Consider the following 18,710-nt stretch of genomic DNA (forward strand, 5'->3'; position numbering starts at 1 on the left):
CCTCTTTGAGCTGTAGTTTGACCCCCTTAAAATGCTTCAAAACTCACCAAACTGGACACACACATCAGGACCCGTGAAAATTGCGATGTAATAAAAATTAAAAAAAAACTCAAAATTGCGCTCCAGTGCCCCCTAGGAATAAAACACTGACAAAACGGCTCTTGGGAAGAAAACACAGACAAAACTGCTTGTAACTTCCGGTAAGAATGTCGTAGAGACATTAAACAAAAACCTCTATGTAGGTCTCACTTGGACCTACATTTCATTCATCGACACCCTTCAGCAAAAATCAACAGGAAGTTTGCAACTACCCCTTCAAAACAAAAGTTTTGTAAAAACCCGTCACCTTTTTTCAAACATTATCTCCTCTGAGCGCGTTTGTTGTGTCGGCTTCAAACTCGCACAGGAGAGGGATTGAGCCCTTCTGATTAAAAGTTGACGAAAGAGTTTTTCTAACTGCTCCGGTTTTGATTTTACAAGCCTTCAGAGAACAGCTGCGCTGATGCTGCTGCGCTGCTGCTGTCTCAAGATGGCCGCTTAAAAGCAGGAAACACCAGCGTGACCACACAATGCAGAGAAGGTAGGTAATGTGCGGGTAAAGATATGTTGACTGGGTGAAAGAAGGAGGCACCAGTTTGACACCGGGATGCAGAGAAGGTAGGTAATGTGCGGGTAAAGATATGTTGACTGGGTGAAAGAAGGAGGCACCAGTTTGACACCAGGATGCAGAGAAGGTAGGTAATGTGCAGGTAAGGATATGTTGAATGGGTAAAGGCAGGAAACACCAGCAAAAGTCAGTCCCGTCCATCACTGCTTGCAGCTTTAATCTTTTGTTTGTTTCTGTCAACGGCACAGTGTATGATTTTTGGTTATTGGACCACCTCCTACCTGCACGTTTTCGTCCGGACTGGTCCGTTTTGCATCTGGAGGAAGGACCCCGCATAGAGATGCCACCCACACATGACAAGAAACACCATGCCTACTGCAAAGCATGGTGGTGGTAGTATTATGCTGTGGGCCTGTTTTGCTTCCAATGGAACTGCTGCTTTAAACGGGACAATGAAAAGGGAGGATGACCTCCAAATTCTTCAGGACAACCGAAAATGATGTTCTATATAGGTGTATGTCAACTTTTGAGCACGCCCGTAACTTTTTATTTATTCCACCCCGAGCAAATGTTCTGACCTGACTTGGTGTCCACGGAAAAGTACTGTTGGCCGTAAAGGATGCTGTAGACGATCTGCGCGCTGTTGCCATACGTGGGGTCGTCCGCGTCTGTGGCCGTGACCTGTGTTACAAACGTCCCTGGGAAAATATTGCATATTTTTGTGAGTTCCTTTGACAAAATTAGCATAAAGCAAACAAACGCACCAAAAAATTACAATAATAACAATAAAAAATTTAAATCGACGGATAGTGTTTTAGTTTATTCCTCTCCATTTGTCTGTTTCCTCTGTCTTTAGTATCTCCTGTCATTAGTTCCTGTCTAGTGCTCTTATTTTGTCAGCTTCCTGTCTTGTTCCCTGAGTGCTGTTTTTCTCCTCAGCTGCGGCTGATTGGCACCTGGCCACACCTGTTGCCAATCAGCCCGCTCCTATTTGTACCTGCTTTGTCTTGTGTCAGTTGCTGGATCATTGTATTGTCGTTGCCACATGTCACTCTTGTCGTTGCTATCGTGTCATGTTGTTTTGTTACAGCTACTACCTGTCGTGCTACATTTTGTCCTGGTCGTCGTAGCGGTAAGCTGTTTCTGTTAGCATTAGCTATTCCCAGTTTTTCTGTTTGTTTTCCACAAGCTTCCATGCTAAAGTTCCATTTTGTTTCTCTAGCTTCCAGTGCTAGCTCCCTTCGTTTGTTATTCGGCCCACGTGCGTGCTTTTTGTTTGTTCTTGTTTTCATATCCAATGCCTGCCTCCATCTCTGCATCTTGGGGTTCGACAACAAATACCTCTGACAGATAGATCTGAAGTTGATCTAGAGATTTAGGCGTTGAAAGTAAAAAAATATATATTCATGATTTTTTTTCTTTTAGCACATTTTTAAGTGGGACCTTTTTGGGTCCCTGAGAGTTTGAGTGGTTGTATTTTTGTTTCTTAAATCAGGCGTTGAAATAAAAAAAAGGAAAAATAATAATAATTAATGACCTATTTTTAACAATGAGTAGGACCCTTTTGGGTCCCTGAGGATTTTAGTGTTCATTTTTAACGGTCATTGCTGAAAAAATAATAATGAATAAAAATCAATGTTGTTATGAATTATTGACATATTTAATGCTTCAATTGATTCATATCAAATATTACACTTTTAAATATTTTTAGGTGAAAATATTGCATTTTTTTAGTTCATTTGACAAAATTAGCATAAAGCAAAAAAATAAACAAAAAACTTAAAATAATAACAATAAAAACTTTAAATCGACGGATGGATCTGAAGTTTATCTAAAGATTTAAGCGTTGAAAGTAAAAAAAAATACATATTTGTAATTTTTTTTTTTTTTTGCACATTTTTAAGTGGGACCTTTTTGGGTCCCTGAGAGTTTGAGTGTTTGTATTTTTGTTTTTTAAACCAGGCGTTGAAATGTTAAAAATAATAATAATATTTCATTACTTATTTTTAACAATTTTATGAGTAGGACCCTTTTGGGTCCCTCATGATTTTAGTGTTTATTCTTAACTGTAATGGCTCGAAAAAAAATTAATGAATCAAAATCAATGTTGTTATGAATTATTGACCTATTTAATGTTACAATTAATTCACATCAAATATTGCACTTTGAAATATTTTTAGGTGAAAATATTGCATATTTTTTTAGTTCATTTGACAAAATTAGCATAAAGCAAAAAAAACGCACAAAAAACTTAAAATAATAACAATAAAAACTTTAAATCGACGGATAGATCTGAAGTTGATCTAAAGATTTAAGCGCTGAAAGTAAAAAAAATACATATTTATGATTTTTTTTTTTTTTTGCACATTTATAAGTGGGACCTTTTTGGGTCCCTGAGAGTTTGAGTGTTTGTATTTTTGTTTTTTAGACCAAGCGTTGAAATTTAAAAAAATTAAAAGTAATAATAATATTTAATGACTTATTTTTAACAATTGTACGAATGGGACCCTTTTGGGTCCCTGAGGATTTTAGTGTTAATTTTTAACTGTAATTGCTCAAAAAATAATAATCAATCAAAATCAATGTTGTTATGAATTATTGACATTCACCAGCGCCCCCCGCAACCCCAAAAAAAGGGAATAAGCGGTAGGAAATGGATGGATGGACATATTTAATGCTTCAATTGATTCATATTAAATATTACACTTTTAAATATTTTTAGGTGAAAATATTGCATATTTTGTGAGCTCATTTGACAAATTTAGCATAAAGCAAACAAACAAACAAACAAACAAAAAATTTAAATAACAATAAAAACTTAAAATCGACGAATAGATCTGAAGTTGATCTAGAGATTTAAGCGTTGAAAGTAAAAAAAAAATATATTTATGATTTGTTTATTTTAGCACATTTATAAGTGGGACCTTTTTGAGTCCCTGAGAAATTGAGTGTTTGTATTTTTGTTTTTTAAACCAGGCGTTGAAATAAAAAAAAATTTAAAAATAATAATAATATTTAAAGACTTATTTTTAACAATTTTATGAGTGGGACCCTTTTGGGTCTCTAAGGATTTTAGTGGTCATTTTTAACCGTCATTGCGCAAAAAATAATAATGAATCAAAATCAATGTTGGTATGAATATTTGACATATTTAAAGCTCCTATTACTTCATTGAATATTACATTTTAAAAACATTTTAGCTGGGGGGGGGGCAGGGGGGGGGGGGGGAATATTATTTAAAAAAGAACAAAAAAACAGGGTTGATCTCAAGATTTAAGTGTTGACAATTTTTTTTTTTTTTTATGAGTAAGACTCATCTTGGTCCAGACTTAAGGGGAGCCCCAAAGGTACAAAAAAAATCTAAATAATTCTAAATGAAAAACACAAAAATGGCCCCCGCATGCTGTGATTCTTCAGTGTGGGGCCCTCGGGTTCGGACCCCTTCCGTCCTATCTAGTCGTTGGCCAAAAAAGATAGACGGTACCTGTTGGGGACATCTCAGGGACCGTGGCCCCGTACGGTCCGTCTGTAAACCGAGGCTCGTTGTCGTTGATGTCCTGCACCTTGATGATGAACTCCGACTCGGGTTCCAGAGGGAGACTTGTACTGAGGTCCACGGCTCGGGCTCGGAGCATGTAGTGGGACTTTTCCTCCCTGCAACACACATCGAAACCCCACTGCCTTCAGGTAAACCGGAAAGATCAGAAGGTCGAGTATTTCAGTTGTGGGGGTCTGGAGTGGACTCTGGCGCCCCTGGTTAAAAGTTAAAGGACAAAAACAATCATAGCGCCGGTACGGTCCAAGAACTCAACAGGACCAGAATTCCGTACTTTAAAACATTAATTGTCTTTGATGATAAAATCTCTGATTAGTGGTCGGGTAAGTTTTAAATACCTGTGTCCATTGTTCGCTTACACGTCTTTCAGGTTAGCGTTGACTGTTTTGGGTTTCTTGTTAGCTGTACGCTAATGTTATGTCCTGGGCATGACATTAAAGTGCTTCCGGCAGTGAAGGATCCTCTAAAGGGTCTTGGGCCACTAGGAGGTTAACCCCTTGTGGAGAGGCAGAGCCGGCGAACAAGCAGCGGGGCAGGACACGCCGGAGCCCGGCCCAAGATGGCGGCGAGGAGACGGGGACGGCGACCAAGCGGAGAGGCGGGGCGTGCTGGGAGCAACGCTACAAGCGAGATCAGGTGCGTGGACCGCGCATCGGGACTCAATTAATCTATCTCCTCTCGAGGTAAAAAAGGGGAGAAGGAGGATAGAAAGGGGCAGAAGGAGTTGGAGAGCCCGCAGCAGTGCAGGAGGAGCGAAAGCGACAGAGAGCGAGCCGCAGACGACGACGACGACGTGGGCGGCTAAAGAGTGGACCGAGGAGCGAGCAGGGGAGGAGGAGCTGAAAAGCGACACGACCGCAGACAAGCTTGTATTGTGAAATAAACAAGAGTCAAACCTGCTCAAGCATGTCCTTCCTTGATGGTCTTGGGAACCCGCACGACGGCATGAGACTGTCACACCCCTTTACTACGGTTACCCGAAGTGGTCCTTGGGAAAGGCTTAGTACCTGACTGCCCCCTAGCCAGGGATACGGTGAATGTAAGAACTACCAAAATGAATGCAATGGCGGAAGAAGGCACTCCCACACCCATGTGGGCTATTTATGGGGAAATAACGACGTAAGACTCCAACGGTGTAACCGGCGGAGGATGATTGCTAACCCTATGGAGCGTCACAACGGCTGGAAAGCGGCGTGGATGGCGCACCTAGGGCCAATTAAGTAACACTCTCGCACTGTATAAAAGGGCGACAGCCATGAACGTCAGAGAGAGAGGCGAAGAGACGAGAAGGGGCCGGAGGGAAGCTGACGCTGAGAGAGCGAGAGAGGCGACGACGCCAGAAGCAAAAAGAGAAACGGAACAGCGAGCGGCAGACGGAACAGCTGAAAAGCAGTCTTTATTGAAAAATAAAGAAGTCTAAATGTGCCGCCCCTATGTCCTTCCTTGACGGTCCTCGGAACTCGCACGACAGCTTGAGAAGTCTGTCAACCCAGGTATCGTACCATGGCACCATTGAGTTTTACGTGAATGGGGTGGATTCGGTCCGTGCCAAAAAAAGTACCGGATTCTGTAGCCTAATGACTTTACTGTCGATAGTCACGACTGTGGTAGTACTCCTCACCTGTCAAGCCTCGTCACAGCATGGATGTCTCCGGTCATTTCGTCGATGGTGAAGATGGAGCCGACTCCTTCTCCTGAAAGCGTGTACTTAACGGCACCGTCACCGTAGTCCGAGTCAGTGTGGAGCTAAAGAAACAAAATGCCGGGGCACAATTAGTGATTGAGGTGGGAACAATTAGAACTTTAAAGATACACTACAACAACAACATGAAACTCACTTCCAAGTAGGGATGACTTAGAATAGTCCGCGATTCAATTCAGAGGAGTTTCGTGCGACATTGAACCCCCTTCTAATCCGGTTTTGTAAGTACTTCCATCAATCAGTCTGTCCAGAGTCGTGTATAGAGAGAGTTTGATCAACTCCGTGTCAGAGTTGGTCCTAAACATGGCACCCTTGTGGTCACATGAGGGGCTTTTGACCAAATAGACCATCGGTGCACGTAGGGATGTCTTGGAATAGTCGACGATTCGATTCAGAGGAGTTTAATTCGACGATCAAACACTTAGTCGAATCAAGATTGAAGGTACTCTGTCGTAATTTTTCCCTACCTTAACCCTCACCTGGTTTTCAAAGTACCTTCATCATTCCATCTGTCCAGAGTCGTGTATAGAGACAACTCAGTTTCAGAGTTGGTCCTGAACATGGCGTCCTGTGGTCACATGAGGGGCTTGGGACCAATCTATACTGTCTCTGATTGGTCGAAAGCCCCTCACGTGATTATCAAACTTGCAGTAGAATCAACATTAAAAACCTCTTCTCAAAGTAGGGTCGGAAGGTACTCTGATGCCAGTTTTCTTCGTACTTTCATCATCCGGTCTGTACGGAACCGTCTGTAGAGAGAGATGTCTCACAATGGGGTTAAAAGGTACTGTGTGGTTATTTTTACCAACCCTAACCCTAATCCAGTTTTCTTAGTACCTTCATCATTCAGTCTGTCCAGAGCTGTGTATCGAGTTTCAGAGTTGGTTTTGACCAATCATTTAAAAGATTGTCTGGCCATACTCTCATGTTTGGGACAATACTCTCTCTATATACACGGCTCCGAGTCTGTCCTGTGTACCTCCATCCCTGTCTGGTTAGGATCTGCACCCAAGCTGGACATTAACAGACTGCAGAGGACAATCAGGACCGCAGAAAAGATCATCAGTGTCGACCTTCCCTCCTGTCCAGGGCTTGTACTGGTCCAGGGTTAGGAAACGGGCAAGGTAGCATTACTGGATACCCCTCTGTGGAGAGGCGGAGCCGGCGAACGACCAACAGGGCAGGGCATGCCGGGGCCCGGCCCAAGATGGTGGCGAGGAGGCGGGGACGGCGAGCGAGCGGAGAGGCGGGGCACGCTGGGAGCGACACCGCAATCATGATCAGATGTGTGGGCCGCCCAGATGGGCGGAATCATCTAATCTCCTCGCAAGGTGTAAAAGGGCTGCAGCGGAGAGAAGGGGGGAGAAGTAGGCGGATGCTGAACGCGAGAGGAAAAGAGCGAGAGGCAGACAACGATACGGCAAAGTGAAAACGGAAGCTGAAAGGTTTTATTGAAAGAATAAAACAAAAAGTTAAACTGCTCAAGCCATGTCGTTCCTTGGTGGTCCTGGGAACCCGCACAACATTGAGAGTCTGTCACATTTGGCGTCCAACCGGAAAGAATAAAACAAAAAGGCAAACTGCTCAAGCCATGTCCTTCCTTGGTGGTCCTGGGAACTCGCATGACGGTGAGAGTCCGTCACATTTGGCGCCCAACGGGGAAGGACGATCTCTTGTGGGCTCTTGTGGGCGTGTTCACGGAGCTGGTGGCAGGCAGCCGGCAGCGGCTCGAGGAGTCCGGCCAACAGTTGCGGCTCCTGCAGGTGCTGGCGGACCAGGTGTGTGGGGGCGGCGATTGCCCCCCCTCCCCCAAAGAAGTGGTGGTGGAAGAAGAAGTGGTGCTAGAAGAAGAAGAAGTGGTGGTGGTGGTGGTGGAAGGAGAAGAAGAAGTGGTGGAAGAAGAAGGAGTGGTCGAAGAAAAAGACAAAAAAGACAAGGAAAAAGACAAAGACAAGGAGAAAGACAAGGAAGAAGACAAAGACGAAATGGAAGAAGAAAATGAAGAGAAGACAGGTGGCCGTGGCGGTTTTCATTTCCCGCCCCTTCAAAAAAGGGAGGGGGAGTTGGCTTAGCCGGTTGGCGTTACGGCTTGCGTCTGGTGATGGAGGTATGTGGAAAGGCAGAGCTGGCGAACGTGCAGCGGGGCAGGGCACGCTGGAGCCCGGCCCAAGATGGCGGCTGGGAGGCGGGGACGGCAAGCGAGCGGAGAGGCGGGGCACGCTGGGAGCAACGCCGCAGTCAAGTGCAGGTGTGTGGATCGCGCACCGGTAGACATTTAACATCTCTCCTCTTCTCCCCTTTTATACAATCTCGACCATTCGACCCCCGTCCAGGGCTTGTACCGGTCCAGGGTTAGGAAACGGGCAAGGTAGCATTACTGGATACCCCTCAAACCCTGATCACAAACTGTTCAAACTCTTCTATTCCAGCAAGCGTTACAAACCAGCGTACACGAAACAAGTCGGCATAAGAACAGTTTCTTCACATAGGTTCTCAATCAGATGAACACCAAACCGTCACGAATGCCAGACCTGTTTCTGGAACTAATCTGCCATTCTGACTATGGCCTGGTCCCATAAGAACCCAAGTTGACTAACCGTCAACTTTGTGTAGAATCTAAAGAGCCAGATCCGACTATGAAAATCCAGAGTCCAAGACAACCCCGGTTGTGTCTAAGTAAATCACGTGGGTACTGCCAGGAGTCTTTCTCTGGGTCCGGCTTTAGGGGACAATGGATAATCCTAATAAGCACATTAAGACTAAAACCTCAAACCTGAAGTGGCAGAAGGTCATTCATTTCCTTTTTGGGCCACCACTTCCCGTCCTCGGGGGACAATCATGCTGTGATTCACTTGTCAGGATCAACACCGCATTAATCCGGGATCATCCCAGTGTTTCCACTATCTTGGGATGGGAAGGGGGTCAGGGCGCCCTTCAACCACAACACGGGGTGCGCCAGAAATGTACCGTAAATTTTACCGATCTTTTTTCCCCAGTTGCCAGAACTTTACCGTAAAAATAGGAGAGACTAGAGAATTCCGGCGAAAATTTGGATGGACCCGCTATCTGTGCTGTGAACCCGTCCATCCATCCATTTTCTACCGCTTATTCCCTTTTGGGGTCGCGGGGGGCGCTGGCGCCTATCTCAGCTACAATCAGGCTGAAGGCGGGGTACACCCTGGACAAGTCGCCACCTCATCGCAGGGCTGTGCTGTGAACCTCGATCCAAAATAAACAAACCAGCATAAAACCAACTGGGCACCAATTAGCATCCTTGCAAGGTGGCGCCAAATATCAAAATCCAGGATTCGTAGGTTTGTACGAAGGAAATTAGCAAAAGTGCTAGCATAAAATGTTGCTAATATAGGAGGAGTTAGCATACTTGTGTGATGGCGTCAAGTATCAGAAACCACGATTTGTGTGTTCGAACAAAATAAATTAGCTAAAATGCTAACAGTAACTGTGGATTTTACGGTAAAAAAAAACTGATAGATCTGTCGCTAGTGGTACAGTTTTTCCCTTTACAGTAATCCATCCATCTTCTTCCGCTTATCAGAGTTTGGGTCGCGGGGTCAGCAGCCTAAGCAGAGATTCCCAGACTTCCCTCTCCCCAGCCACTTGGTCCAGCTCTTCCCGGGGGATCCCGAGGCATTCTGTTAGAATAATTATGTATATATTATCACATTAACTTTCTAATCTATGCAAGGAAAAAACTTCTTGTCTGAGAGGTGGCCTCTGCCACAGATGTTATCTTTGTGTTAGCCCGCTAACAGCCAAGGACTTCAAAGACTTCAATGAAGATAAGATGACAGCACGCAGACTAGACAGAGACTTCAAGGACCTCAACGAAGATAAGATGACGACACGCAGACGAAGCAGGGACAAGGCGAAATCACAAAGCCCCCAGCCCATTCCGTCACGTTCTGTGCGTCCTGGACCTGCTTTGCGTAATATATGTGACCACTCCTTCTAGAGGCGGCCTCAGTGACGTTGACTATGGGACTCTGAATAAAAAGAGGGACGCGGGAGCTGAAACTCAGAGCGTAGGGCGAGAATGTGACTAAGTGTTCAGCGCCGTGCGTTCTCCTCATGAGCTAAATTGAAGTCTGTCTCTGCATGATTCCTTGCTTCTTGTCTGATTAATAGATGTCATTAGTGTTTAAACGTGACAGTAGAGGAGCGAAGTAGAGGAGTAGGTAGAGGAGTTTGCGTGTCCCAATGACTCTAGGAGCTATTTTGTCTGGGGGCTTCTATGCCCCCTGTTAGGGTCTCCCAAGACAAACTGGTCCTAGGTGAGGGATCAGACAAAGAGCAGCTCGAAGACTTCCATGGAAATACAAGAACCAAGACTCCGATTTCCCTCGCCCGGACACGGGTCACCGGGGCCCCCCGCTACGGAGCCAGGCTCTCGGGACGTGGAACGTCACCTTTATAATAATACTTTTTTTTTTAAAGTAAACACACAAAAATTGCAATATTTTCCCTGAAAATTTTTAAAAGTAGAATATGAAGTCAATCGGTCAATTATTAATAGAAAATAAAACATTGATTAACACTGATGAGCATTATTATTTTTGGAACAATTAAAATAAAATAAAAAAAAAATCCAACAAAAATTCTCAGGGTCCCAAAAGGGTCCCACTCATAAAAGTGTTAAAAATAAGAAATAATTTATTATTTTATTGCAAACGCTTATATCTGTAGTTCAAATTAAAATCCGTCAATATGAAGTTTATGTTAATATTATTATTAGTAGTAGTAGTTTTTGTTTGTTTTTCTCTTATGTTGTTTCTATGGCAAACACAATTTTTTTTAATATTTTACCCCCCCCCCCCCCCCCCCAAAATACTAATATTTGTTGTGAAGTATTTGGAGCTTTAAACATTGGTTGCAATTTATTATTATTTTTTTTTCGAGCAATGATGGATTAAAAAAAAAAAATCACACTAAAATTCTCAGGGACCGAAAAGGGTCCCACTGATAAAAGTGTTAAAAATAAGAAATTATTATATTTTATTATTTTGCTGTCAACGCTTACATCTGTAGTTCAAATTCAAATCTGTCACTATAAAGTTTATTTCATTACATCTTATTTTTTTGTTTGTTTTTGGCTTTAATCGTTTTTGTTAAACCCCTTTTTTTTTTGGCAAACACACAATTTATGAATAATTTTACCCCCCAAAAAATGTTGTATTGTAATAATTGGTGTGAAGTAATTTGAGTTTTAAACATTGATTTCAATTTATTATTATTTTTTTGAGAAGTGACAGATTAAAAAAATTAAAATAAATCACACTAAAATTCTCAAGGACCCAAAATGGTCCCACTCATAAAAGTGTTAAAAATAAGAAACTATTATATTTTATTCTTTTACTGTCAACGCTCACAACTGTACTTCAAATACAAATGATTTTATTATTATTATTATTATTTTGGCTTTTTCCATTTTTGTTGAAAAACCCCTGTTTTTTTTTTGGGCAAACACACGATTTTTGAAATATTTTATCCCCCAAAAATATATTTTTGTAATATTTGATGTGAAGTAATAGTAGCTTTAAACATTGATTTCGATTCATTATTATTTTTTTGAGCAATGACAGATTTTAAAAAAAAAATCACACTAAATTTCTCAGGGACCCAAAAGGGTCCCACTCATAAAAGTGTTAAAAATAAGATATGAGTTTCTATTTTATTGTCAACGCTTACATCTGTAGTTCAAATTCAAAATCGATCCGTCAATATGAAGCTTATATTGTTATTATTATTATTATTATTATTAGTAGTAGTAGTAGTAGTAGTAGTAGTGGTAGTAGTATTGTCGTATGTCGTTTTTGTTAAAGAAACCCTTGTTTTTGGGGAAAACACAATTTAAAATATTTTCAATTGTAATATTTGATGTGACTTAATTGGAGCTTCAAACATTGATTTCAATTCATTATTAGTTTTTTTGAGTAATGACAGATTAAAGAAAAATGATCACACTACAATTCTCAGGGACCCAAAAGGGTCCCACTCAAAAAAGTGTTAAAAATAAGAAATTATTGATTATTTTATTGTCAACGCTTACATCTGTACCTAAAATTTAAAATCCATCCGTCAATATAAAGTTTTTCTTCTTATTATTATTAATATTGTTGTTGTTGTCGTATGTCGTTTATGTTAAAGAAACACCTGATTTTATGGCAAAAACACAATTTAAAAACAAATTCAATTGTAATATTTGAAATTTTGAAGTAACTGGAGCTTTAAACATTGATTTCAATTTTAGAAATTTTTTACGAGCAATGACAGATTTAAAAAAAAAAATCACACTAAAATTCCCAGGGACCCAAAAGGCCCCACTCATAAAAGTGTTAAAAATAAGAAATAATTTAATATTTTACTGTCAACACTTACATCTAAAGTTCAAACTCAAGTCCGTCTGTCAATATGAAGTTTATATTATTATTATTATTAATATTATTATTATTATTATTATTATTTGTAATTTTTGTTGAAAAAAAACTATTTTTTTGGGCAAACACACAGTTTCAAAAATATTTTCAATTGTAATATTTGAAATTTTGAAGTAATTGGAGCTTTACACATTGATTTCGATTTATTATTATTTTTTTGAGAAATGACAGATTAAAAAAAAAAATCACACTTAAGTCCTCAGGGACCCAAAAGGGTCCCACCCATAAAAGTGTTAAAAAATGAGTCAAACAGTTTGTTTTCCTTTCAGTCCTATTCCAAGGACTTAGGACCATACCTTTCCAACATACTGCGGGACAACACCCGTGTATTCTTCCAGAACGAAGAACTGGTTCCACACCCATCCTCGTTTCATACGCGGCGTCCCGTGTCCCAGCCTGGTCCGGCCCTGGAAACGTGTCCCCCCGCTTCCCGTCCTGAAGCGGCGCCAAGACCGAAGAGGACTTGGGAGACTTTGGTCCAGCAGTAAACCGGAGCACAGCAGGAATACGACTGTATGTTTCCATGCGCTCATCGGGGACCAAAGGGTGTGCGGGGAAGTCCGGAAGTGTTCCAAGGTCCCAGTCGTCTTTGTCCGGCACCTTCGGAGAAACGGCCAACAAGTAAGTTGGAGTCAGTTTTCGCTTTTCTTTCAAAAAAAGTCAATGTTTTCCTTGCTAATGCTAACCACTTGCCAGCATGCTACAATTAGCAAGCGACATGCTAACATTAAAAGGCATTTTAACACACATTTTACATGGTCACACCATTTGTTCCTTTACACATGCCAAAATTAGCATGCTAACATGTCATATATTGGTGTATCAAGCATGTTGCTACCATGTTAATGCTAGCATGCTAACATGCTAACATGCTAACATGCTAACATTAGCATGTTGGCTTTTTTTTGCAAATTATGCATGTAAACTCATTAAGGTCATACTTAATGCATGGTAATTGTTAGCATGCTAACTTTTCCTACATTAATATTTTTTTAGCTTAGGCTAATATTGACATATAAGTTTTTTAAGGTAATATACAGGTATACATTTCATATTCATAACATTTTTTACTAGACCTATGCTCACGTACAGAAGGCTAACATGCAAACATTGGCATGCTATTAGTTTAGCTTATTTTATAGGTATACACGTAATAGTCATAACATTTCTTACTTGACCTATGCTAACGTATAGAATGCTAGCATGCTAACATTGGCATGATATTTTTTTAACTTATTTTATAGGTATACACTTAATAGTCATAAAATTTGTTACGTGACCCATGCTAACGTATAGAAAGCTAGCATGCTAACATTGGCATGCTATTAGTTTAGCTTATTTTATAGGTATACATGTAATAGCCATAACATTTCTTACTTGACCTACGCTAACGTATAGAAGGCTAACATGTTAACATTGGCATGATATTAGTTTAGCTTATTTCATAGGTATACACATAATAGTCATAACATTTGTTACCTTACCTATGCTAACAAATAGAAGGCTAACATGCTAACATTGGCATGCTATTTGTTTAGCTTATTTTATAGGCATACACATAATAGTCGTAACGCTTTTTTACTTTAACCTATGCTAACGTATAGAATGCTAACATGCTAACATTGGTATGCTATTTGTTTAGCAAATTTAAGCTGCAAGCATCGATGGACAGGACCGACTTTTGCTGGTGTTTCCTGCCTTTACCCCATTAAACATACCTTTACCTGCACATTACCTACCTTCCCTGCATCCTGGGGTCACGCTGGTGCTTCTTTCTGTCACCCATACACGCTGGTGCTTCCTGCCCTCACCCAGACAACATATCTTTACCTGCACATTACCTACCCTCTCTGTATGTTGGTGTCAAACTGGTGCCTCCTTCTTTCACCCAGTCAACATATCTTTACCCGCACATTACCTACCTTCTCTGCATTGTGTGGTCACACTGGTGCTTCCTGCTTTTAAGCTGCCATCTTGAGACGGCAGCAGCGCCGCGGCATCAGCGTAGCGGTTGTTTTAAGGCTCGTAAAATCAAAACCGGAGCAGTTATTAAAACTATTTCATCAACTTTTAATCAGAAGGGTTCAATCTCTCTCCTGTGCGAGTTTGAAGCCGACACAACAAACGTGCTCAGAGGAGATAATGTTTGGAAAAAGGTGACGGGTTTTTACAAAATGTTTGTTCTGAAGGGGTAATTGCCAACTTCCTGTTGATTTTTGCTGAAAGACGTCAATTAATCAAATGTAGTTAAAAGTGAGACCTACATAGAGGTTTTTGTTTCATGTCTCTACGACATTCCTGCCGGAAGTTACAAGCAGTTTTGTCTGTGTTTTCTTCCCAAGAGCAGATTTGTATGTGTTTTATTCCTAGGGGGCGCTAGAGCGCAATTTTGAGTTTTGGGGTTTGTTTTTTATTAGATCGCAATTTTTGCCCATCCTGATGTGTGTGTCGAGTTTGGTGAGTTTTGAAGCTTTTTAAGGGGGTCTAATTACAGCTCAGAGGCAAAATTTTTATTTTTTAGGAAACTTTTGTTTTGAAGGGGGTTTTGCCAACTTCCTGTTGATTTTTTGCTGAAGGATGTCAGTGTATGAAATCTAGGTCTAAGTCAGACCTACATAGAGGTTTTTTTTTCATGTCTCTGCGACATTCCTAACAGAAGTTACAAGCAGTTTTGTCTGATATTTCCTAGGGGGCGCTAGAGCGCAATTTCGAGTTTTGGTTTTTTTGATCAGATGGCAATTTTTGCCAGTCCTGATGCGTGTGTCAAATTTGGTGAGTTTTGAAGCATGTTAAGGGGGTCAAATTACAGCTCAAAGAGGCGGTGGTATAATAATAATAAAACCTTAGAAATACAATAGGGTCCTCTGTCCCAAAGGGACATTCGGTCCCTAAGAACCCGGTCTCCCATTGTTTTTAGCTTTGTCCTGGGAGTTTGGAGGAGGTTAGTCCGCCCGGAGCGGAGGTGTCGTGTGGAGGATTTGGGGGGTGAGCAGTTCTGGGAGGTAGGGGGTGGGGGTGTGGGGGGTTTGGGCATTTCCCTGGAGGGACTGGTGGGTTAGTAGGGAGACTTTACATTCAGGAAGCCAGTAAAGGGGGTTGAGAATTGGTGTGGTGTGGTGGTATTTCCGCACTAACTAAGTTGAACAAAGGAAGTCACATCCATAAATCACATGACCAAAACGACGAGGACTCCGAGGGGTGCCCTGCCGTTAAAAAAAAAATGTCATTTTGAAACATTTTAAAAAGTCAAGAAAAGATAGAAGTTATGATCATTAAACACAATTCATGATTTTAGCAGTTTTGTTTACCTTCAAAAAGAGAAACCTCTCAGCTGCTCCTTGGTCCAAATATATCAAATAATGTCAGATCCTTCCGGAACATTCTCTTCGGTGCTCGTGACGGGTCTCTCCCTCTCTCTCTCTCTCTCTCCTTCCTTCTGCCCCAGTTCTCTCGCCCCGCACCTTTTTTTTTGCCGGAGCTCATCCCCCGAGACCCCCGGCCCCCACCTTTCCCCCCCTACCCCCAGGTTGCCACGCTCATCCGCTCCACTTCCTGTCTTCCTTTTTTTTTTAACTTTCATTTTGCCAAAAAAGGTAAACACGCCGGGTTATAATTTACCCAGGAGCTGGCGGATACACAACAGCTAAGCACGCAATAGCACGCAAGATAGACATACATAATCTCGTTTTGACAATAAAACAAACAAAACTAGAATCAAATAATCACTTGTGTGAAATCTCCGGGGCGCACCAAAAAAGTATCCAGTAACAAACGTGTCCGCAGCATCCAACTTGGCGAGTTGTTGACAGTGTCAGTGTAAACATTTACCACTCCCCCTTCATTATTCACCGCAAGGTGGGACTTGTCTAGCTTGTGTGCTACTGTGTGCTTAGCTGATGTGTAGCTGCTAGCTCCTAGTAGCCTATAAATCTTAAGATCTAAATGTGTGAATAACAAAATCTTAAAAATTAAATGTTTGAATAATACATCTTAAGATCAAAATGTGTGAATAGTAAAATCTTAAAATCTAAACGTGTAAATAAATCAATCTTAACATCTTAATGTTTGAAAAATAAATTCTTGAAATCTAAATGTGTGGATAATAAAATCTTAAAATGTAAATGTGTGACTAAATACGTCTTAAGACCAAAATGAGTGAATAAATAAACCCTAAGATCAAAATGTGTCAATAATAAATCTTAAGATCTAAATGCGCGAATAATTAAAAAAAAAAAAGATCTACATCTGTGAATATTTTTTTTTTCAAGATCTAAATGTGTGAATAAATACATCTTAGGATCTAAATGTTTGGATGAATACATCTTAAGATCTAAATGTGTTAGGAAATACATCTTAAAATCTAAATCTGTGAATAAATAAATCTTAAGATCTAAATGTGTGAATGAAAAAATCTAAATGTGTGAAAAATAACATTTTAAAATTTAAATGTGTGAATGCATAAATCTTAAGATCTAAATGTGTGAATAAAAAAAATGTTAAGATCTAAATGTGTGAATATATAAATCTTAAGATCTAAATGTGTGAATAATCAAATCTTACGATCAAAATGTGTGCGTAGTATAATCTTACAATCTGAAAGTTTGATTAAAAAATCTTGAAATCTAAATGTGTGAATAAATAAATCTTAAGATCTAAATGTGTGAATAAATACATCTTAAGATCAAATGAGGAAATAAATGAATCTTAGGATCTAAATGTGTGAATAATGACATTTTAAGATCTAAATGTGTGAATAAAAACATTTTAAAATCTAAATGTGTGAATAATAAATCTTAAGATCTAAATGTGTGAATAATGAAATTTTAAGAATAAGATCTAAATGTGTGAATAATAACATTTTAAAATCTAAATGTGTGAATAATAAATCTTAAGATCTAAAAGTGTCAATAAATAAATCTTAAGATCTAAATGTGTGGATAATAAAATCTTACAATCTAAATGTTTGGATAAATACATCTTAAGATCTAAATGTGTTAGGAAATAAATCTTAAAATCAAAATGAGTAAATAAATAACTCTTAAGGTCTAAATGTGTGAATAATAAAATCTTAAAATCCAAATGTCTGAATAAATACATCTTAATATCCAAATGTGTGAATAATGAAAAAAATCATATCTAAATGTGTGAATAATAAAAATAAAAAAAAGATCTAAATGTGTGAATACATACAGTTTAGGATCTAAATGACTGAATAATAAATCTTAAAATCTAAATGTGTGACTAAATAAATTTTAAGATCTAAATGTGTGAATAATAACATCTTAAAATCTAAATGTGTGATTAAATTAATCTTAAGATCTAAATGTGTAAATGATAAAGCTTAAGATCTAAATGTGTGAATAATAACATTTTAAAATCTAAATGTGTGAATACATAAATCGTAGGATCTAAATGTGTGAATACATAAATTTTAGGATCTAAATGTGTGAATAATAAAATCTAAAGATCAAAAGTATGAATGATAAAATCTTAAGATCTAAATATGTGAATAAAAAAATCTTAAGATCAAAATGAGTGAATAAATAAATCTTAAAATCTAAATGTGTGAATAATAAAATCTTAAAATCTAGATGTGTGAATAAATAAATCTTACGATCTAAATGTATGAATAATAAAATCTTAAAATCTAGATGTGTGAATAAATAAATCTTACGATACAAATGTGTGAATAATAAAATCTTAAAATTTAAATGTGTGGGTAAATAAATCTTAAGATCTAAATGTGTGAATAATAAAATCTTAAAATCTAAATGTCTGAGTAAATAAATCTGAAGATAAAAATGTGTGTATCAATAAATCTTAAGCTTAAAATGTGTAAATAATGAAATCTTACGATAAAATGTTTGGATAATCTTTTACAATCTGAAAGTTTGATTTAAAAAATCTTAAAATCTAAATGTGTGAATAATGAAATTTTAGGATCTAAATCTGTGAATAATAACATTTTAAAATCTAAATGTGTGAATAATAAATCTTAAGATCTAAATATGTGAATAAAAAATCTTAAGATCTAAATGTGTGAATAAATCTTAAGATCTAAATGTGTGAATAATAAAATCTTGAAATCAAAATGTATGAATAATATTATGAAATCTAAGTGTGTGAATACATAAATCTTAAGATCTAAATATGTGAATAAAAAAATCTTAATGTCTAAATGATTGAATAATAACATTTTAAGATCCAAATGTGTGAATAATAAAAAAATAAGATCCAAATGTGCGAATAAATACATTTTAGAATCTAAATGTCTGGATGATAAAATCTTACAATCTAAATGTGGGAATAATAAATCCTAAAATCTAAATGCGCGAATAAATACATCTTAGGATCTAAATGTGCGAATAAATACATCTTAGGATCTAAATG

At 39.0% G+C, this 18,710-nt stretch overlaps 1 protein-coding gene across 2 annotated transcripts in view; it reads right to left on the reverse strand.

The window, feature by feature from the left end:
* The window catches only part of LOC133545161 (cadherin-12-like), a 36,112-nt gene extending 20,347 nt beyond the window's left edge, over positions 1-15,765 (reverse strand). The window contains exons 1-5 of one of the 2 annotated variants that reach the window (XM_061890532.1): positions 15,629-15,765; positions 12,617-12,920; positions 5,785-5,909; positions 4,092-4,261; positions 1,186-1,305 (exon numbers count right to left, since the gene is read on the reverse strand). In XM_061890532.1, the coding sequence (XP_061746516.1) occupies positions 1,186-1,305; positions 4,092-4,261; positions 5,785-5,909; positions 12,617-12,853 (652 nt within the window). In that variant the 5' untranslated portion in view covers positions 12,854-12,920; positions 15,629-15,765. Of the gene's footprint in view, positions 1-1,185; positions 1,306-4,091; positions 4,262-5,784; positions 5,910-12,616; positions 13,424-15,628 lie in introns of those variants that run through there. The other variant, XM_061890533.1, reaches the window with a different exon arrangement.
* Positions 15,766-18,710: the final 2,945 nt, after the last annotated feature.

This window comes from Nerophis ophidion, linkage group LG28 (genome assembly GCF_033978795.1).
Source record: "Nerophis ophidion isolate RoL-2023_Sa linkage group LG28, RoL_Noph_v1.0, whole genome shotgun sequence".
Classification (NCBI taxonomy): Eukaryota; Metazoa; Chordata; class Actinopteri; order Syngnathiformes; family Syngnathidae; genus Nerophis; species Nerophis ophidion.